The 23,686-nt window shown below is 43.3% G+C and overlaps 1 protein-coding gene across 1 annotated transcript in view; it reads right to left on the bottom strand.

Moving 5' to 3' along the window:
- The window catches only part of LOC309550357 (adhesion G-protein coupled receptor F3-like), a gene marked incomplete at its 5' end in the record, with an annotated part of 60,754 nt that overhangs the window by 4,270 nt on the left and 32,798 nt on the right, over nt 1-23,686 (bottom strand). The window contains 3 exons of the mRNA XM_082250754.1: nt 2,287-2,340; nt 4,821-4,862; nt 18,819-20,177. Of these exons, the coding sequence (XP_082106880.1) occupies nt 2,287-2,340; nt 4,821-4,862; nt 18,819-20,177 (1,455 nt within the window). The remainder of the gene's footprint in view (nt 1-2,286; nt 2,341-4,820; nt 4,863-18,818; nt 20,178-23,686) is intronic.

The following is a 23,686-nucleotide window of genomic DNA, read 5'->3' as shown; positions in this document are numbered from 1 at the left end:
GACTTTACCTATTGCTTTCCCTTGGCTCTTCTTTAAAACCTTGCTAATCGCTTTCACAAAATTCATCTGTGTTCAAGGAAGCCAAGGCTTTATAAGACTATCCTGACTATTCCGAAACAAAGAAGAGGCACAGGGGCACTAGATTTTTATCCTTGTCACATGCATCTATAAACAGTCCCTGCTTCCAGGGGACCACCCTCCTCTTTGCCTTGCTTTTCTGCCTACCTACTGCATATATGGGATGGCTTAACTTTGAAACTTGGTGTCTCCTCTTTGGTGGGACCCATGACATGGCTGTTTGGAAATCCACAATTTTCTCAGACTTTGACAAGACCCTATTTCCTTATATGAAATAAACAGGCACACAGGTGATTGGTGCAAATACTCTGCAGAGGCAAACTTCCTCCTTTCCAGCCTTTCCTCGCATTGAGTTGAGCATCCTTCACCCAATGGATGGAATATAGACAACTTTCTTCTTTCTTCCATTGTCTCCCTCATAAGGAATCGTTATTCAGAGGTTCAGATTCATTAAAATCCCTATTTCTTCAGGATTCTCCACCCAAGCATACGCTTTCAGCGGTTTATAAGGTCCTCCTCTCCAAGGGTCATCCTGCCCTCCCAAGGTACACAACCATATGGGCCGCAGGCCCTAACATTTAGTTGTGGGATAATGACTGGGAGAAATCTGGCTTTTACTCCTCGCTTATCCCTAGTGAGTAAAGTACAAGAGACCAACTTTAAACCGCTCACTAGGTGGTACTGGTGCACTACACTGTTTCATAGGATTTATCCTACGGTCTCTGACTGTTGTTGGAACTGCCGTACTGGTACTAGTTCCTTACTACACATTTGGTGGGCATGTCCCCCATTCATGCTTTCTGGGATGTTGTTTTACGCATCTATACTGCAGTCACCGATAGGACTGTCCCTAACGCGCCTAAAGTGGTTCTGATCTCCGTTCTACCTGGTTCATACAAACGTATCAACTGTGATATTCTGTGACTCTGCTTGATTACCATACATTTGATTATTCTCTGCCATTGGAAAACGACACGTGTCCTGACTCTTTCAGAGTAGGTAGAGGAGATGGATCATATTGAACGCATGGAGTCACTCCTGGCACAAGAATTGAGTAGGCGCAAACTTTGCCACCAGACTTGACTCTACTGGAATGTGTATAGAAAATCCTCTAAGCTACAAGACCTTGTCGGATAATGTCTAGTTTGTCTACCCTTCTTTCTTGGTGAAGTCCCTTTTTTGGGTGCCTTGTTCTTTTTTCCTTTCCCATCTTCCATCCTCTTCGCTACCCCCACCCCCCCTCTTTTTTTTTTATTTTGTACTATGGATCAGGGTGGGGCTCTGGGATGGCCAGTTAATGCATGCTATACTCATCATTTTTTTTTAGATATAGAAGCTGCAATAATGTGTTGATCCTCTGAGCGGTGTATCCACCTTATGCACTGGTTTATCATCTGGGATCTGCACTTATGTTTGTGCCATTATGCCTTAAGCTTATGGCGCTTTTCCACTGCATGGAACCCAACGGTTCGGCTCGCTTTTGTGCTTTTCCACTGCATGGTACCGCATGGTATGGTGTAGGAACGGTTCGGTACGGTACGGCGGCGCTTTTCCACTACATGGAACCTAACGGTACGGCTCGCTTAAACAGTACCACCTCGGTTGTGGTTCCAAGAGGGCCGTACTGGTACCATATCCCACAATCCTTTACATGTAGCCTTGCCTGTTTGTCACTACTAGCCACTGCTTGGTCAGAGAATCGTTGTTATCCCACCCACTTACTTTAGTACTACTTTAGTGGAAAAGCAAACCGTACCGAACCGTTCCAACACCGTACCATGCGGTACCATGCAGTGGAAAACCAAACCGGCCAAGCAGGGCCGAGTAGAGCCGAGCCGGTACTTGCAGTGGAAAAGTGCCATTATTGTCCTCGATGTCTGGCTATTTGGGATTATATACCATCCCATACAGCTCCAAGATATGTACCTACATTTGTTTAAGTTTGTTTCTTTGCTTATTATTTATACTTCTTTTTAATGTTTTTTATTGTATATTGTGGATGTATTTCCCTTTTTCTTATCACAGTATGTGAGGGAGTATTTTGTTTTTCTTTTATGTTTTTTTAGATTTTTTTTTGGTCTTTTAAGTTTGATGTAAAACTTCAATAAACTTAGATTGAACACAAATAAAAACCTACCCATGTATGGTCAGCTTTAGATTTGATTCAAACTGTCTATATAAGTTGATAATATAAAATAAATGACTTACAGTGCTGCTGAAGACAGGGGTCCTAGATATCCGCTTCTTCACCATATCCATCACCTGCAACAATAAAATAGTTTTTCTATTATCACCTTAAAAATGCTTGCTTTATAAGTTAGGTATATGGGCAACACAGTGGCTAAATGGTTAGCATTTCCACCTAGCAGCACTAGGGTCATCAGTGCAAATCCCAACCTTGACACTACCTGTAGGTTTGCCTGTTCTCCCTGTGCCTGCGTGGGTTTCTTACGGATAGTCCAGTTTCCTCCCACACTCCAAAGACATGCTGGTTAGTTAATTGGCTCCTGTCTAAATTGGCCCTAGTTTGTGTATGTATGAATGTGAGTTTAGGACCTTGGATTGTAAGCTCCTTGGGGTAGGGACTGATGTGAATGTCGGTGCTATATAAATACTAATATTAAAAAAACGAACAGGGCTGTGCATAACTAACCTCATTTATCTACTTCTGAAATGTGGTTGTATTATTACATCCTCACAATGGATGTTAACCACTTAAGCCCCGGAAGATTTTACCCCCTTGCTGACCAGGGCCTATTTTGCGATTCGGCACTGCGTGACTTTAACAGACAATTGCGCGGTCGTGCGACGCTGTACCTAAACAAATTTGACGCCCTTTTTTTCCCCACAAACAGAGCCTTCTTTTGGTGGTATTTGATCGCGATTTTTTGATCATGCACTATAAACAAAAAAAGAGCGACAATTTTGCAAAAATAACAATATTTTTCACATTTTTTATATGAAATTCCCCCCCCAAAAAAATGTAAAAATCAAAATTTTTTAACATTTTAGGCCAATTTGTTTTATGCTACATATTTTTGGTAAAAAAAAATAACAAAAAGTGTATTTTGATTGGTTTGCGCAAAAGTTATTGCGTTTACTAACCAAGGGAAAGATTTTTGTCATTTTTGTTGTTTTTTTTTTTTTTAACGAGTAATGGCGGCGATCTGCAATTTTTTTGCGGGACTGCGACATTGCAGCGGACAGATCGGACCCTTGACTGACATTTTTGACACTTTTGGGGTTACCAGTGACATTACTACAGTAATCAGTGCTATACATATGCACTGTTACTGTAAAAATGACACTGGGAGGGAAGGGGTTAACTTTATTGGAGAGAGAAGGGTTAAGTGTGTGCCTAGGGGCGTGCTTCTAACTGTGATTGGATGTGGCTGTGTGTGTAACAGCAGAGATCAACGGTCCTACATAGCAGGACCGTATGATCTGTGCTTTTACACAGGGGAGAATGATAGGCGGCTTTGTTTACATTAGCCGCCTGCCTTTCTCCCTCTCCACCCGACGATCGCGAGTGACCGGCGGACATCGGGTCCGCCAGTCACACGCGCGGGCTTCATAGGGAACGAGCGGGGTCGGGAGCGCGCCTTTGGCGGCGCACGCCCGCCCCCTATTGGCTCCCAGGCTAGTGACGTACCGGTACGTCACTTTGCCTGGGAGGGGCTGACCGCCACCGTATATAGTCGTGCGGCGGTCGGCAAGTGGTTAAAGTGTAGAAGTAGAGGGAGCTCTGGATAGCAGTAAAAATCAGACAGGGGTTGTAATTCTTCCCCACACTACCTTAATCTATGAGAAAATGTTTTGACCGGACTTACAATTCAAGTGGAATAACGGACAGAATTAAGAGAATGGGTATGTCCAAAGTGAAAAGGCTAGTTCTTAGCAATTGGATGCATTCCAACAAAGAAAGTGCTGATTACCTCCTATCAGGACTATTTTTTAATCAAAGGATCCCTTCCCAGATTGTTTTCTTATTTCACTGCAAGCAGTAAGTCTCCCTCCTTTCTTACTGACCTCTGATTTGTATGGGTTTGAGTCACTTTGGGTGACTAGGTTTTGTAGTGATGACTTGACCTTATGGGTGCGCCATGTAATTCTGCTGTACATACCATTAAGTGGGCTTTGCTTCCAGTCACCAAGGGGGGCTGAGGCGCCCACACAAGTCTGAAGTTGTGGGAATACAGGATGAACGTAGTAAAGTGATTGTAAACTCTTACATATACCCAGTGCAGTGACTATCCTCAGGTAATATAGTGAGATGGAACAAATCCTCCTACGTAAGTTGTACCGGTCTATCTGCAGCCCTCTCTCTCTTCTACAGCATTTTTCCGAGCTCTAGAAGGCAGAGGACAGGGATCTGATGCCACACACTTCATTGCATTAGAGGAGAGCTGAGTGTAATCTGAGACTCGCCCCCCTACACAGAATAGTAGGGAAATATGCACACCTGAGGCAGTCAATCACTTGCTAAGTGCTGGATTGCCAGAATGGCTTCATGTCCAGAGATAGGCTGTCAGAAGAGACTCATGCCGATAACAGGGGGAAGAGAGAGATCAGAGCGGAACCACACAAGGTGCTTTGGATTGAGGCTAGTACACACTATTGAGGGATATGCTTTGTTCATTTAATAGGTTTACAACCACTTAAAGTATTTCAAAGAGGGATAAGCCAGTCAGATTTTGCGAATCCAAGCATATATGATTATCATTAAATGTGAGGTCACCTACCTTTTTATCGAGCAGGCAGCCAAAGATAAAAATGAAAAACCCCTGTGAAAGTAGAGGAAAGGTTGTTAAAAAATGATGCATTCACACTCCAACCCTATGACTCTTTATACAGAATAAAAGTGGCCTCATCTTATTTTATCTCCAGAAATGTTTGTCCATCCAAGGCCAGCGTTTACTTCCCTTAATAAAGTCCTGCCCCTGTTTAACACTAATAATTTTTCTCACCCCACTCTGTCCTACTATTCATTTTTCTTACCCGCCTCGGCCCCCCTGTTGCCAATTACTTTGTGATCAGTTGTCACCGGCAGGTGTAAAAATCCATCATAATTATTCGGGTCAGTCACCCTATTGCTTTCTCTACCCTGTGACCAGCCAGGGTAAACGTTTGCCATACCCACAGAGCTCGGTCCTCTTGTTGCTCACTTCACCCTGTGACCAGAAGTGTGCCTTTCACTGGCCAAAATGTAAGGGGGCACATCATCGCTACGCTAACCACCAATGTGGTATGGTATTTAAGTTAATGTTGATCAACGTAAGGGGGCTTTTATTAGGAGCAACTACTCTATATGTCATGCTGTTTATTACATACTCTAAACCCCTTTGCATTGTATGCTGTATGTCAGTGGTCCTCAACTCCGGCCCTCTTGGGGAGATGCAGACTAGAGTACTGCAATCACTGAGCAGCAAATTATATCACCTGGGATGTATTTCAGTTATCTTGCAAACCTGGCCTGTTAGTGGGCCCTGAGGACCAGGGTTGGGGACCACTGCTGTATGTTACATACTTTACAGCGCTGCATCACCCATACTCTGGGCTCCCACACCCTGCGCAACCCTGGTACCCAACCTGTGGCCCTTTGGCACTTTTTGTGCAGCCTTCTAAGCCCCTGCAGACACTACTCTGTGTTTCCCTTTTGTCCTGATTGTCCCATGAAGTATGTCCCCAGCCTCCATCAGCTCCTATATTATGTTCACAGTCTCTGACAGTCTCCTACAGCACACCCACAGGCTCTGACCATCTCTTCTCTTGTATCATGTCCACAGGCTCTGACCATTTCTAGAATTATGTCCAAAGTCTTTGACCATCTCTTTTACTATGCCCATAGTCTATGACTATATCCTGTTGTGTGTCTGCTGTCTCTGATAATGAATATTCACTGTATTTTATGTGTGGTCCTTTGGTGATTTTGGAGGCAACACTTGAGGACCTCCATATCAAGTTCAGTATGAAGTACATAACATCCTCTGCTGACTGCTATACATGTAAACTGTTGTGTGTGCTACATACAGTAGACCATGGTGCTATACTGGTGCAGTGCATGGTGCTGTGGAATTTGCAATTCACAATGAGGGGGTGTTGGTTGGGGTGGGGGTGGCACAAGGTAGCAGGCAAATAGTATAACTCCAGCCCTGTCATCGTATTGGTCATTGTCCCTCTTTGTCATCATATGGGTCCATGTCTCATTTTATCATCATATGACATTTTATGGGTCATTGTCTCTTACAATCATCATATGGATCATGGTCCATCTCTGCCATCATATGGGTCCTTGAACAACTGGAGGACCATTGTTTGAAGACCCCTGCTCTATGTCATCAGATGGGTCATTGTCTCTCTCTGTCATCAGATGGGTCATTGTTTTCTCTCTGTCATCATATGGGTCATTGTCCCTCTTTATCATCATTTGGGTCCGTGTCTCACTTTGTCATCATATGGTTTTGGGTCATTGTTCCTCTATGTCAGGTATCCTCAAACTATGGCTATCCAGCTGTTGCAGATATACACATCCCATGAGGCATTGGAAAATTCTGACATCCACAGACATGTCTAGGCATGATAGGAATTGTAGTTCCTGAACAACTGGAGGGCCATGGTTTGAAGACCCCTGCTCTATGTCATCAGATGGGTCATTGTCCCTCTCTGTCATCATATGGGTCATTGTCCCTCTGTGTCATCATATGGGTCATTGTCACTCTCTCTGTCATCATATGGGTCATTGTCCCTCTGTGTCATCATATGGATCATTGTTTCTCTTTGTCATTATATGGGTCATTGTTCCTCTATTTCATCGCACGGGTCATAGTTCCTCTTTGCCATCATATGGGTCCATGTCTCACTTTGTCATCATATGTATATGGGTCATCATCCCTCTGTGTCATTATATGGGTCATTGTCCCTCTGTGTCATCAGATGGGTCATTGTCTCTCTCTGTCATCATATGGGTCATTGTCCCTCTGTGTCATCATTTGGGTCATTGTCCCTCTGTGTCATCATATGGGTCATTGTACCTCTCTGCCATCATATGGGTCAGGCTCCATCTCTGCCATCATATGTGTCCTTGTCACTCTCTGTCATCATATGGGTCATTGTCCCTCTGTGTCATCAGATGGGTCATTGTCTCTCTCTCTCTCTGTCATCATATGGGTCATTGTCGCTCTTTGTCACCATATGGGTCATTGTCCCTCTCTGCTATCATATGGGTCTTTGGCTCTCTCTGTCATCATATGGGTCATTGTCCCTCTTTGTCATCATATGGGTCCATGTCTCACTTTGTCATCATATGGATATGGGTCATCGTCCCTCTTTGTCCCTATATGGGTCATTGTCCCTCTCTGGCCTCATATGGGTCTTAGTCTCTCTCTGTCATCACATGAGTCATTGTCCCTCTGTGTCATCATTTGGGTCATTGTCCTTCTGTGTCATCATATGGGTCATTGTTTCTCTCTGTCACTATATGGGTCATTGTCCCTCTCTGCCATCACTTGGGTCTTTGTCTTTTTTTGTCATCACATGGGTCATTGTCTCTTTCTCCTTGTCATCATATGACTCACTGTCCCTCTTTTTCATCATATTGGTCTACAGTATCTCACAAAAGTGAGTACACCCCTCACATTTTTGTAAATATTTTATTATATCTTTTCATGTGACAACACTGAAGAAATGACACTTTGCTATAATGTAAAGTAGTGAGTGTACAGCTCGTATAACAGTGTACATTTGCTGTCCCCTCAAAATAACTCAACACACAGCCATTAATATCTAAACTGCTGGCAAAAAAAATGAGCACACCCCTAAGTAAAAATGTCCAAAGTGGGCCCAATTAGCCCTTTTCCCTCCCCAGTGTCATGTGACTCATTGGTGTTACAAAGTCTCATTTGTTAATGGGGTGCAGGTGTGTTAAATTTGGTGTTATCGCTCTCACTCTCTCATATTGGTCACTGGAAGTTCAACATGGCACCTCATGGCAAAGAACTCTCTGGGGATCTGAAAAAAAGAATTATTGCTCTACATAAAGATGCCCTAGCCTAACAGAAGATTGCCAAGACCCTGGAATTGAGCTGCAGCATGGTGTCCAAGACCATACAGCGGTTTAACAGGACAGGTTCCACTCAGAACAGTCCTCGCATTGGTCGACCAAAGAAGTTAAATGCATGTGCTCAGCGTCATATCCAGAGGTTGTCTTTGGGAAATAGACGAATAAGTGCTGCCAGCATTGCAGCAGAGGTTGAAGGGGTGGGGGTATCAGCCTGCCAGTGCTCAGACCATATTCCGCACACTGCATCAAATTGGTCTGCCTGGCTGTCGTCCCAGAAGGAAGCCTCTTCTAAAGATGATGCACAAGAAAGCCAGCAAACAGTTTGCTGAAGACAAGCAGACTAAGGACATGGATTACTGGAACCATGTCCTGTGGTCTGATGAGACCAAGATAAACTTATTTGGTTCAGATGGTGTCAAGCGTGTGTGGTGGCAACCAGGTGAGGAGTACAAAGACAAGTGTGTCCTGCCTACAGTCAAGCATGTTGGTGGGAGTGTCATGGTCTGGGGCTGCATGAGTGCTGCCGACATTGGGGAGCTACAGTTCATTGAGGGAACCATGAAGGCCAACATGTACTGTGACATACTGAGCATGATCCCCTCCCTTCGGAGACTGGGCTGCAGGGCAGTATTCCAACATGATAACGACCCAAACACACCTCCAAGATGACCACTGCCTTGCTAAAGAAAGTGAGGGTAAAGGTGATGGACTTGTCAAGCATGTCTCCAGACCTAAACCCTTTTGAGCATCTGGTAGGCATCCTCAAATGGAAGGTGGAGGAGCGCAAGATCTCTGACATCCACCAGCTCCCTGATGTTGTCATGGAGAAGTGGAAGAGGACTCCAGTGGCAACCTGTGAAGCTCTGGTGAACTCCACGCCCAAGAGGGTTAAGGCAGTGCTAGAAAATAATGGTGGCCACACAAAATATTGACACTTTAGGCCGAATTTGGACATGTTCACTTAGGGGTGTACTCACTTTTGTTGCCAGCGGTTTAGACATTAATGGCTGTGTGTTGAGTTATTTTGAGGGGACAGCTAATTTACACAAATAAAATATTTACAAAAATGTAAGGGGTGTACTCACTTTTGTGAGATACTGTATGTCTCACTTTGTCATCATATGGGTCATTGTGTCTCTCTGTCACCATATGGGCCTTTGACTTTCTTTGTCACCATATGGGTCATTGTCCCTCTATGTCTTCATATGGGTGATTGTCCCTCTCTGTCATCGTATCAGTCACCAAAATTCTCCTCCAAAACTTGCGCACCAGGAACTGCCCTTCTAAGACTGACAAATGGATTTTCACTTCCATGACCAGTTTATTTCCTCTCCATCATCCAAACACATTGCAAATGACATCTCCTGCTCTTGTCCCATTCTTCTTGGTAGACCTTATGTGTGTTCTCACAAAAGGCCCTCACAAACCCCACCATGAAGGATATCAGTAAAGAGGCCTTGTCTCCTGTTCACAATAGGAGTTAAATTATATATAAGCTATTTTTTATTTTTTTTAGGTTTGAATTGAGTTAGGAAATGCTAAAACCTCTTCTAGGATTCTGTTGCTTTCTGCTTCCCTGTTGGGTAGATTCACCCTCTCTTTTGTCCTGGTGACCATTGTTTCCAGTACAGAAAGTAAAGGGAATTTTAAAACAGGAATAGTGTAGAAGTCTTCTAACAAAGACACCTGTTCCAGTGTCAGTTGTTTTAGAGGTGATATCCCCTCGCTTTGAAGAGATTGCTATTTCCTGTTGTTTCTCTGGCACAGGAAGTAAATGGTAATCTGACTAAAAGTTATTTTCACATTTTTTTAATAGTTATTAAATTACATCTATATTATTTATTGATCACGCCAACAAGGTCATCCGGTGCCCAGGGCCAAGATGGCAAACTGCGCCCCACCCATAAAGAAAGAGTCAGTGTCATTTCAAAACAAGGAAATACCTAAAAAAATACAAATTAAAATAGGTTTAATTCAAGAAGAAGTCCCGCCCACGGACGCAACGCGTACGGGGGGACGCCGCATGACCCGCCAGCTATCCCAGAAGTGAGGAGGAGAGAAGCAGGAGAGGCGCCGACCTCGCTCCATCGTCTGTAATACCGCTATTAGAGATGCTTTGAAATCTATACCGCCATGTGAGTGCATTAATTTACTTTACCAATAAAGTGTGTGCAACAATAACAGAGAGCACTTAGATCTCCCTTTATCGTTTTCCTCATACATGTATGTTGTGGAGTGCTACTCGCATTGGACTCATTTGAACCTTTAGAGAGAGAGAGGAGGATTGCTCTCACTGTGTACATGCTTAGATGCGCATAGACCCTGCAGGGTCGCCTTGTGGAGGTGAGAGGCAGTGATACCTGTGGTGATGGGAATATATACACCATTTGTATGTCCTTTGCATGGCTTCAAGTCGTTCCAGCACTTGGGTGTTTGATGTCATTTTTAAGGATTCGCCTGTCACACCAGTTTATTCTGCATTAATGGACTCTCTATGATGGACTGATTTGCACTTATATGAGCATCTTTTTAGCAGTTTTTGAAGATATATGAAATTGCGCTGCACTGTTAGCTGTTATATTAATTCAATAGTAACAGTGTTTGCTCACACTTTTTAAATATATGTATTTTATTAGAGGTACCTAAACTGCCTTGAAATAGTAACGTAGCTTTGCTTCCCCGCTGACTGGACAGAGTTCTTCCTTGTTTACATAGACAGAGCTCTGTCCTGTGCATCTTCCCAATGATCAGTGGGTGCAGGTGGTCATCCATTGGCCGGTACCCACTGATCAGCATCTGCTGTGTATTAACACAGCAGAGCTAGGTAGCCGGTGGCGCGCGTGTGCCCCCTACCTAGGAGTAGGGATGGCCTTGCGGTTCGCCCGGCAGTCGGTTTGCGGCGAATTTTGCTTGTTCACTACCCGCCAATTTTGCGAACACATGGTGTTGTTCGCGGCGGCCATATTAGTTTACATTGGGGGGAACTTTGACCCATGACACAGCCGTCAGGTGGAACGGGACAGCCAATTGAAACATTTCAGCACGTGGACATGCCCCCTACCCCATAAATAGACCTGAGCTGTCGGCCATTTCACATTCCGCTTTTTGCCAGCGTAGGGAGAGGTCTGCTGTGCTCACGAGGGAGAGTTTGCTAGACACAAATAGCTCTGTTAAGATCCACAAAAGACCTTTTCAGGGCTGGTATTTCGGTATAGGCCTTCTACAGTCTCTTTTCAGGTTAGGGACAGGTAACCAGTCTGTGCTTTAGGGGCAGTTAGAGATCGGCAGCAGTCACACACAAATCGCTCTGTTAATGTCCACAAAAGTCCTTTTCAGGGCTGGTATTTCGGTATAGGTCCAGTCTCTCTTCAGTATAGGGACAGGTATCCAGTCTTTGCTTTGGGGGCAGTTAGAAATCGGCATTTGCAGTGACACAAATCGCTCTGTTAATGTCCACAAAAGTAATTTAAAGGGCTGCAATGTCGGTATAGGTCTATTACAGTCTCTTCAGTATAGGGTCAGGTATCCACACTATGCTTTAGGGGCAGTTAGAGATCGGCTGCATTCACACAAATTGCTCTGTTAACGTCCACAAAAGTCATTTAAAGGGCTGCAAATTTTTTGGGTATTGCTGTGCAGTGCACTAAAAAGGGGGGGGGGGTTAATCCACAGTATAATATACTTTGTAGAAAGCATATTATAGTGGATTAGTAGTATTATTGTGCACTGTGCAGCATTGTGACAGGTGTGGTGACTGAGCGTTGCTGCAGCAATACTGCACACAGTGACAAAAGCACTTATAATGTATTATGACTGGTGTGATAGACCAATGGCCCCCCCAATACCACATATTGAAGTGGGGTGTTATCTGAGTCTACTTTTACAAGTGTATTTGTGTCCTGCAACAATATTGCCTCTTTTGCTGAGTTAAGTCTGATACACACAGTGCCAAACTCACTGGCCAATTTTTTTGAACTGCTGTGATAGACCAGTGGCCCCCCAATACCACATATTGAAGTGGGGTGTTATTTAACAGTATAATTTTCTAAGAGTGTATTTTAGTCCTGCAAAAACTTGGCCTCTTGCTGTGTAAACTGTGCTACACACAGTGACAACAGTTACTGGCCAATTATTTGTAGAACTGGTGTAATACACCTGTGGCCCCCCAATACCACATATTGAAGTGGGGTTATTTAACAGTATAAATTTCTAAGAGTGTATTTTAGTCCTGCAAAAATTTGGCCTCTTGCTGTGTAAACTGTGCTACACACAGTGACAACAGTTACTGGCAATTATTTGTAGAACTGCTGTAATAAACCTGTGGCCCCCCAATACCACATATTGAAGTGGGGTGTTATCTGAGTAAACATTTACAAGTGTATTTGTGTCCTGCAACAATATTGCCTCTTTTGCTGTGTTAGGTCTGGTACACAGTGCCAAACTCACTGGCCAATTTTTTGAACTGGTGTGATACAGCAATGGCCCCCCAATACCACATATTGAAGTGCGGTGTTAGCTGAGTAAACCTTTACAAGTGTATTTGTGTCCTGCAAAAATATTGCCTCTTTTGCTGTGTTAAGTCTGGTACACACAATGCCAAACTCACTGGCCAATTTTTTGAACAACTGGTGTGATAGACCAGTGGCCCCCCAATACCACATATTGAAGTGGGGTGTTATTTAACAGTATAATTTTCTAAGATTGTATTTTAGTCCTGCAAAAATTTGGCCTCTTTTGCTGTGTTAACTGTGCTACACACAGTGACAACAGTTACTGGCCAATTATTTGTAGAACTGGTGTGATAAAACTGTGGCCCCCCAATATCACATATTGAAGTGGGGTGTTGTTTAACAGTATACTTTTCTAAGATTGTATTTTAGTCCTGCAAAAATTTGGCCTCTTTTGCTGTGTTAACTGTGCTACACACAGTGACAACAGTTACTGGCCAATTATTTGTAGAACTGGTGTGATAAACCTGTGGCCCCCCAATACCACAGATTGAAGTGAGGTGTTATTTAACAGTATACTTTTCTAAGATTGTATTTTAGTCCTGCAAAAATGTGGCCTCTTTTGCTGTGTTAACTGTGCTACACACAGTGACAACAGTTAATGGCCAATTATTTGTAGAACTGGCGAACTAACGGACCGGCAGATAGGGAGGAGAGGCAGGCAGAACTTGCATTGCACAAGAGGTACAAAGCAGACTGCAAATGTATCAGGAGCGAGCCATCAACCATGTACAGTAACATCTGGCGCTCCCAGGACGCTGTCATATGGCTCCGCAGTATAGGCTTTTTTTAATGTGTCCGTTGCTGACAACAGTGTTGCCATCTGCAGCCCAACACTCCCCTAGGGACCACTGCCTTAAAAAGGCACCTGAAATCCCAGTGGGAGCAACACCGTCAGAACCCACAAAGCCACACTCCAGGCTCTCATTGTCCAGCCTCTTCTCCTTCTCCTATTCTCCTGTCTCCTCACAGTTGTCCAACACTCCACCTTCCATGATGCCGTCGTCACGTTGTTCTGGAAAAAGGCAGGCTTCTGTGGCTCAAATGTTGGAGCGTAAAAAAAGGTGTCCGACTACATCGGGTTAACGGCCGATGTGGACGCTCTGAGGAGTGATGAACCCCTGGACTACTGGGTGGGCAGGCTTGACCTCTGGCCAGAGCTTGCACAATTTGCAATGGAACTGTTGGCTTGCCCCCCGTCCAGTGTCCTGTCCGAAAGGACGTTCAGCGCAGCAGGGGGGATCGTGACCGATAAGCGCACTCGCCTAGCTCATGACAGTGTAGACTACCTCACATTTATAAAAATGAATGAGGCATTGATCTCTGAGGAATTCAACACATGTGACCAGTGACCATGTTTCATTGAAATTCCTCATGACAGGCCACAAATATCTGCCAGACCGCTATCCACCCACAACAATTCCTGGTCCTTGTCTTCGCTAAATACAGCAGCATAAAAGGCATTTCATGTCCATTGAATGACTAATTTTTGGGGCCTATACAGGCCGACACTTACTTCTGTATACTGTGAATGCCTAATGTACCTCTACCCATCAAATACACTACGTTCTTTGCTGTCAGTTAAACCCATGTGAGCTAATTTTTGCAGCCTATACAGGCCGACACTTACTTCTGTATACTGTGAATGCCTAATGTACCTCTACCCATCAAATACACTACGTTCTTTGCTGTCAGTTAAACCCATGTGAGCTAATTTTTGCAGCCTATACAGGCCGACACTTACTTCTGTATACTGTGAATGCCTAATGTACCTCTACCCATCAAATACACTACGTTCTTTGCTGTCAGTTAAACCCATGTGAGCTAATTTTTGGGGCCTATACAGGCCGACACTTACTTCTGTATCCTGTGTGAATGCCTAATGTACCTCTAGCCATCAAATGCACTACGTTCTTTGCTGTCAGTTAAACCCATGTGAGCTAATTTTTGCAGCCTATATAGGCCGACACTTACTTCTGTATACTGTGTGAATGCCTAATGTACCTCTAGCTATCAAATACACTACATTCTTAGCTGTCAGTTAAACCCATATGGGCTAATTTTTGGGGCCTATACTGACCGACATTTACTTCTGTATCCTGTGAATGCCTAATGTACCTTCAACCACAGAATACAACATTCTTAGCTGTCAGTTAAACCCACGTGGGCTAATTTATGGGGCCTATACTGGCCGACACTTACTTCTGTATCCTGTGAATGCCTAATGTACCTTCAGCCACAGAATACAACATTCTTAGCTGTCAGGTAAATCCACATGGGCTAATTTTTGGGTCCTGGAATGGCCGACACTTCTGTATCCTGTGAATGCCTAATGTACCTTCAGCCACAGAATACAACGTTCTTAGCTGTCAGGTAAACCCATGTGGGCTAATTTTTGGGGCCAATACTGGCCGACACTTACTTCTGTATCCTGTGAATGCCTAATGTACCTTCAGCCACAGAATACAATGTTCTTAGCTGTCAGGTAAACCCATGTGGGCTAATTTTTGGGGACAATACTGGCCAACACTTACTTCTGTATCCTGTGAATGCCTAATGTACCTTCAGCCACAGAATACAGCATTCTTAGCTGTCAGGTAAACCCATGTGGGATAATTTTTGGGGCCAATACTGGCTGACACTTACTTCTGTATCTTGTGAATGCCTAATGTACCTTCAGCCACAGAATACAACGTTCTTAGCTGTCAGGTAAACGCATGTGGGCTAATTTTTGGGGCCTGGAATGGCCGACACTTACTTCTTTATCCTGTGAATGCTTAATTTTTCAGACTGGAATTGAAAATCAATGGGTCTGTAAAGGTTCTGCCAAATCGTGGAATGGATGCGGACCCATTTTACAGATGTGTGAATGGAGCCTATATGTATTAGACATGTATTTACCGGCTGCTGTCAGTTCTGGCTGATTTATGAAAAAAAAATATATATATTTTTTGCTGTAAAAAAAAAAAAAATTTAGGGCAACTTTTTCAATTGCAATACTTCTGTTATGACATTGTCCATGTGCGGGGACTATTTGTGTACATCTAGTACGTCTTTTGTGGCTGAAAATATGACCTAAAGATTTTTAAAGTTCGCCTCCCATTAAAGTCAATGGGGCCCGCCGCGAACTCGTGGGTCGCGGACTTTTGAGAAAATTTGCGGCTGACGTTCGCGAACCTCCCCGGCCGATGTTGGTCCATCTCTACCTAGGAGTGCTGGATTACGCACCTAGTGCGTGATCCAGTGCAGCAGAGCCGCCGTACTATTGCCGCCGCAATAATGACCACCAGCATCAGTCCCAGTTTCAGCAAATATATCCCCCAGCATCAGTGCCAGTTTAGAAAATAACAACTCTCAGTATAAATGGTAGTTTCCATAATAATAACCCCCAACATTAGTGAAAATTAACGAAATAATCCACCGCATTGGTGTCAGCAGCAGCAATAATAACCCCTAGCATCAGTGCCAGTTTCTACTATTCCATCCCCAGCATTGATGCCAGTTTGAAAAACAGCAGCCGATTTACGCAATAATAACCTATAGCATTCATGTCAGTTTCTGCAACAATAATCCCCAGCAATAGTGCTATCTTATGTAATAACCCCCAGCTTTGATGGCAGAGTTTGGTAACTCTTTGGGCGGAAAAAAACAACATTTTTTTCTTTCTGCCATAACATATCCAATAAAAAAAAATAAAAAAAAAAATATTTCTTCATAAATTTAGGCCAAAATATATTCTGCTACATATCCTTGTTAAAAAAAAAAATAGGGGTATATTAGGGAGTTTGTGTGAAAGCTATAGTATCTACTAAACAATGGAATATATACTGGAATTCTTTTTTATATACTGGCAATGGGGGCGATCAGCGACTTATAGTGGGACTGTAATAGTGGCACTAACTGACACTTTTGTGGGAACGGACTAACTGCCACTGACCTCACCAGTGACACTAATACAGTGATTAGTGATAATGCTATACACTGTCACTGTACTAATGACACTGGCTGGGAAAGGTTTAACATCTAGGGTCAATCAAGGGGTTAATTGTGGGCCTAACAATTTGCAATGTATGTATTGTGTGCTGATTTTGTAACGCTGATTGATTTGTTTATTTTCCCTGCTTAGTAGGGAGAAGAAACAAAGCAACCATTCCCTTTGTACAGAGCTCTGCCAGGGGAGTTGACGGGTGAGGGCATGCGCCTGAAACAGGCAGCGATGTATGGGTATACTGCAGTGCCTGTAGTTACAGTATATGTACTGTGGCAGGTGGGCAAGTGGATAATTAACAAAGGTATTTGTAATATGCAGGATGAAGGGGGTTAATGTATTGCCACTGGTCACTAATGCATTAGTGACCAGTGTTGGAAAATAAACCCCTTTGTGCTGCATTAGTGGCAGTAGTGGCAGTGTTTATAAACCCCTACATGCTGCAGCATAAAGGGGTTAATGAACACTGATACTAATGCCACTAATTCAGCACAAAGGGGTTAATTTTCTGACACTGGTCACTAATGCATTAGTGACCAGTGGCAATACATTAACCCCCTTCATGCTGAATATTACCATTGGTAATTAAATAACCTCTGCCTCCCCCCCCACCACCTTCGCCAGAGTAAACCAATTTAACTGTAGATGCAAATCTGCTTAGTTTTTGGATGCACTGGCTGGCTGGCTGGCTGATTCCTTCCCGGCGGCTCTCTATGGTCCTCTCCGATCCCATCTCCCGGCTGGCCTCTCAGTGACGTCGCGCCTTGCTTGGACTCGTAAGCGTCTGTCAGGTGGAGATTACCCTGCGGCTCCGCCTGACAGGAAAGTGAAGGCCGGGTCCTAGGCTTGTGCCGAGTGCAGGAGAGCACTCGGCACTTCCTTACAGCTCTGCAGTGTTGTAGCGCGACCGGCGATAGTCGCTTGTTGCCCAGAAAATAATAAGCACACTGTCAGCACTTCACCTTCGCTGCGCCCCCCCCCCCCTTCCTACAATAAATTGTTCCGCCCAGGGCAATCCTCCCTTCTACCCACCCCTTGTACCGGCCCTGCACGCCATTAACCTTACACTTATACCGCCAGTGGTTTAAAAGGCACCTGTTATCTAAAGCCTCTAAAAACAACTTTTGAAAATGATTTTATAATTTACCCCAAAAATGTCCATGTTCATTTTATTAAGTTGAACTTAAATCTGGAATCTGCATGTGTGCTTACAAGTGATTTCTAAAAAGGCAATGCTGTCCTAATAATAGGTGTTTTTATTTCCTTTATATATCCCAAGATTTTGTTTGCTTTTGCAGCTGCTGATTAGCATTGAATGTTGCTGCAAAGCCTGTGATTAACTTGCATTCCCATGTCCTTCCCCAGCCCTTTTCTGGCTCTTTTCTCTGTAATGATTTGGGGGGAAAGCTATACTCCTGGCTTAAGTGCATAACCTTACTATTACAAGAATTTTACACTTTACACTAACTGCCGATGTTGCCATTCACTCAAGATCCTTCTGCAGTATGTCTATCCTGCTAAGTTTTAGGGCCAGTTCACGCCATAGAAATGCAGTGCGGATGTGTTCCAGATGCTTTTCTGCATGTGCATTTTTTATGCATTTTTGATGCGTTCAAGTGTGTTTTTGATGCAGTCCAGTGCATCCCCCCCCCCATTTTTTCTTAAACTTACGTTTTTTGTGCGTTTAGGTGCATTCGGTGCATTTTTTTTATGCGTTTTACAGCATTCCAGTACAGTTCAGTGTAGAAAAAATGCAGCATGTTCTACTTTTTTTTTCTGGAACTAGAACACACTGGAACTGCAAGCACTGGTGTGTGAGCTATGCCATTGAAAACCAAATAACCTACTTTCTATGTGTTTTTGAAAAAAAACGCACTGGACTGCATGTGGTGTGAACTGGCCCTTAGGAATTATACGTTATTTTGGGTTGGCAAAAAGCCAACATTAATATCTATTTCATCCTCCAAATCCATCTGAAAAGAACTAGGCCCAACACCTAGAATATTTTAGTCTAAGTTAGAGTTTTGAGAAAATAACAATGCAGTATTCAACTCTAATTGTCTATAAAATCATTATAGAATGTGGAAGCATTCACTGCAACTATTAGTGAAGAGGATGTATTGGATGATTCACTAGTTGGTCACCTGCAAAAACTCACTAACTTGCCTTTCCATTAATCACTTACTTGGAGTGGGTTGAGCAGGACGAAGAGATAATGTAAAGCTATTACACTCCCATCAGACAGTAAGGGGATCCCAACAGCCCAGGTCAATCCAAACTGTGGGGTACAGAATACAATGGCCTTCAAAAGCTTCTTAATAACTTCCTCATCCTCATTGTTGCCTTCAGAAATGGATGGTCTGAGTAGTTTACGGATCACCACAAGAAGCACTAGAAAATTTCCAGATATGGCAACAATGGTGGGTATAGTGAAAGCCATTGATGCCCCAGAGTCACTGCTAAGCCAACAAACATTGTCCTTAGTGTACTCATTGGTAGGTGTGTAGTAGAGGAAGGTCCATACAGCTATCACGCTTGGACATATATACCCTAGACCAATGGAAAGGCTCATGAATTGCTTCTTAGTTATGTGGTGGAATACGAACACCAAACGGCAGAATAAGAAGATACTTTGGACTAAGGTCCAACAAAAAAATGCCATCAGAGAAAAATGAGTAGCGAACGTCAACCCAACACAAAGCCTTATATGTTCTTTTGGTCTGACGTAAGTTGTGGCTATAAATGATAAATTACTCAATAGCAGGAATATGGAGACATTGAGGATGGCTGTGTGCCGGTAGTAAGCTACAAGGTTCATTGGAACCCTCATTACATACACCTGGAATGCAATACAAAGAAGAAGAGATGCTATAGAAATGGAAAGACCCGTGATTGTGATGTAGTCAAGTATGGGGGAGTTTAGAAGGCTTTCTGGTATGAACTTCGCCATCAACACAGAAAATGAGGTAAGATGCTTGCAAACACAATTGGTGACACCATCCATGACTTCAGTGGTGCACCCATCAGAAGACCAACTGTTTGTGGAGAAATTCCAAAATGCACATGTGGCTGTCTGGTCACAGCCTCTGCTGTTACATTGGAAGCTCAAGTTAACATTAGGGTTGCTGTAGCTTTTATTTCCAAGCAACATGACATTTGTAAGGATGTTGCTGTCCACTCTAAGTTCACCCAGGTCTTGGTCATAGTTATCTGGAAATCCCATGCTCAGGTGTCTGTAGGACAGCAAAAAAATGTTGACTAGACAAGAAGGACCAAAGTCTCGCTTGCTGTCTTCTGCAGATAATGCAAGACTACCATATGGAAGTCCCAAGGCTGTCTGATTGGTCAAGTTACTGCAGTGAGCAACCAAACAGTTGAAGTCAATATTTTCTTTTGACACATTAAAAGATGAATTAGACATTGCCATCCTTGATAAAATAATCTCTAAACTTTCCAAAAGTTGGGGGCCAATGGCATTGTGGGAGCTGGATGCTGGGCTCCAAGAAGATTCATTCAGAAGTTGGTTAGTGATATGGAGAATGTCCTAGGAGGAAGGAAACAAAATGACTGGATTAGACTTCTGAATTAGTAACTTGATTCAAAATATAACATCCTCTATTGCATAATTCTTTTTTGCTTTCGAATGTCATATTTCTCTAACTTTGAAACAATACTGGGAGAAATTTTATCTTCCAAGACAACATTACCAACCTAGATATTCTTTGTTCTTGCTTTTTGTTACATTCCCTTTGTGTTGGAATAAGGGTAAATCTGCTTCTATATATAATTAGGTGTAACTTTGTACAATACAGTACCTACAGTCATATGATACTTTAAATAAAGCCATTGATGTTACTGTGTATGCAGGTGACAGGCCCTCTTTGCATGTGGATGTCACATCTGGGGTCTGGTCTGGCTAGGCTATGACTTGCAGGAGTATCGTTAAAGAGAAATTGCTGGCAGTAGCCAGGGTTAAGCCTTGTACACACGTAACGATTATCGGCCGACCGATCGTCCGTCTTTTGTCCAGAGTGGTGTTTTGTTGGTTGGAATGTGCCTAGACTGCACACGAATTTTCCCACCGGACAAAACTCTACTTCAGAAGTGATGTCATGTGTTGGTTTGCTTTCTTTGTGTTCTTTCTTCTCTGAGCATGCCCAGTCTTGCTCATTAGATTTTTCCCGAGTCTGTTGTCGGAAGCATCATACTAACAAGCCGAAAATCGGCAGATCGGTCGTCGGACGAAAATTCCCTGCAGATTTTCGACGCATATGTACGAGGCTTTAGCTTTGAAACGTGTGGCATGTAGGAAGTTAGCATTGGTGCCATACCGGACACGTGTGATCACCAAAAGTGACTGGCATATGCCTACTTCTGTTCCACAGATTAAAGGACAGATACAGTATATTTGAGCAATGAAAAAAGAAAGAGAGACCAAAGATAAGTTGTGCTTTAACATAGCCTAGCAAGCAATTTGCAAGAAACACGTCCATGTCTGGCAATTAGAAAACCTGTGCAAATGTGGGTAATGGGGAGTAAAGCCCACTTCAACAGAAATCAAGTATATGAGAAGCTGCATAAAGTCATTGTTTGATGGCACTGGCAAGTCAAGTGTGTAATGGTATCGTGCGTGAGGACACCATCTTGTCCTCGGCATCCATTTTGTTTAGTGACCCAGGCTCCTTGAGCGAACGTAGCCCCCACCTTTCGCTAATCAGTGGAACCAAAAGGCACTCATTCACACCCACCCCACCTAAATTAGTGTCACTAAATGCAGGTTCCTGCGTAGCTGACACTTTTCACACCTTTACTATACACAAGCAGACTGACCGCCCAGACATTCCATCTCCTCGTCCTTAGAGTTAATTGGTAATCTGAACACAGCATATGGCTCCTAGGTCAATCGAAAATGACACGGTTAACCACAAAACTTCCTAACTTTATACACAAGCAAGATATGTCTCTAGAAAATATATATTTGAATGCCAGATAAAATACCGATCGAATTAAGATCAAACATGAACACCCTCATGCCTAGGAAAGACAATCTAGCGATCAGATGCCTTACAGGTCAGAGGTTATTCCAAGATAACCCATGTTTAGTGTCTGTGAAAAGCCACTTCAAAACCGGACCATACAATATCGGTTTCAAGCATGTAACCGTTAAATATTTACAGATATGAGTTATTTTAATAATCTGTCTAAACGGGATGTGTCTTAGCATGTGTGAGCCTACAGGGAAACCGCCCATAGACTCAGAGCCTATTGGCCAAGTACTTCTGGTGACACCCCCTGGGGGGTCAGTGAAAAAGGACAGGAACTGATAGAGAGTCAGTTCTCATCCTACTATTGAGGCCATAACATCGCTCAAGGGGAACCAATCATACCTGTTCAGCTTCTGAAACTAAGGTAATACCAGGACCGTTTTAATGCAAGTATTTTCATTCTTTATTCTCATATTTCTAAATTGCTGTATTGTGTCTCTATTTCTTTGTAACCCATTTTTCTGTAAATATTTTTATTCGCACCAATTTTAACCTTTCTTATAATTAAACCTTATTTTGAAAAGTGTTAACTTTGTCTCTAAGCTCTTACAAGCAAACTGACCCAAAAGAACCTGCCTCCTGAGAGCGCTACTGTCTAGGATAAATCATCTGAACCTTCTTGTCTGAGGTGACAGGGTGTGTTACAGATGGTTATCCTAAAGTCATAATTGATATTTCTAAAATCACGAGCGTCCGCTGGGCTCATTCAAACGTAGCGGTGGTGGCAGAGAAAGGGTTAATCGTTTAATTAACCCGGTGATAATCGCTCTCAGTCTGCTGGCATCTAGATTGTGGTCCCGCAAGCTGGACAATCTGTGTGCTAGGTGCAGCTGAGAGTGGCATTGTTACGCAAGTGACGGCAGGGTGTGGGATTGCAAGGTCTTTGGTCACGAGGTGGATGAGAAGGCCAGGGGTCTGAAACCCGCCACCGTCACAAAGTGTACTTGTCATACAGGCTTAGGTGAACAGACCCATTAAGGGCCAGCATATCTAGGAGTTAACCCTCTGTACAGACTATTATATTGTCCCTACTGATCCTGACAAAAATCCAATGCTCTGATAACATTTTTTCTCTGTCTCTGCAGAGTGTTATCAGTTACCATTGTTTCCAGCTATATGTGAATTACATACTGTACACCCCTCCCTCCTCCTGGTATTGCAAATAGGAAAAGAGGAAGTGTTCTGTAGTCCTAACACACTTCCTAGAGTGACAACTTTGCACCATGTGTAGATACTTAGGGGTCTATTAATAAAGTAGAGAATGTGCTTTTCACTGACATTCTCTGGTGGAGAACCATCCAGGTGTGTTTAAAATGGAAGTGGGTGATTAGATGTTTGTTAAAGTCATATTCTTTGCAAAGTGTCTAGATATGGTTTTGGGTTATCAGTATTGTAAGGGTGAGGGATGATATTGAGTCCTACCACTACTGTAGCCCATAATATTTGAAGGGATTTTCTATACTTTTTGGATGTGACCATAATGGGTCTCCTTGTCTTTTGTGGCCTTTTTCTAGCAGTATTGTCTTCCCTGATATTCTCTGTATCTGCATTTTCCCAAATTCTGAATATTCTACTGATAGTAAGTCTAGTTTATCTTTTTTTTTTTTAGAATATTGTCTGGCTCACATGTAGGTTGGGTGCAGCGTGGTGCAGTAGCAATGACACACACAGTCCAATTGTGATCTAAAAACCTGTATTGAAAGAATGCAGAAACTGTTCACAATGGACCCAATGGGAAGACAGCACAACCGGGAACACTCATGGTTCCAACAGCATGTGGAAGCAGGTTTCAGTCGAGCTGACAGCCCCTGTTAGGAGGGGCAGAATGCAGCCTGGCTGTCAAGTGCCCAAGCGGCAAGATGTCCAAAGACGTTGCAAGCCCTAGGCTTTCCCTCCTCATCAGGAATTTTTCCCTGCCACTAGTAATGTCCCTAACAGACGGGTTACCTTTCCCTACTCTACCAACTCACCAAAAGAGCGCCAAGCTTGGGAGCCAGAGCCTTAAGTA

Source organism: Pelophylax lessonae (assembly GCF_965119305.1).
Source record: "Pelophylax lessonae genome assembly, chromosome: 3".
NCBI lineage: Eukaryota > Metazoa > Chordata > Amphibia > Anura > Ranidae > Pelophylax > Pelophylax lessonae.
Note: the sequence above shows the minus strand (reverse complement) of the source record. Positions and strands in the feature narration are given on the sequence as shown.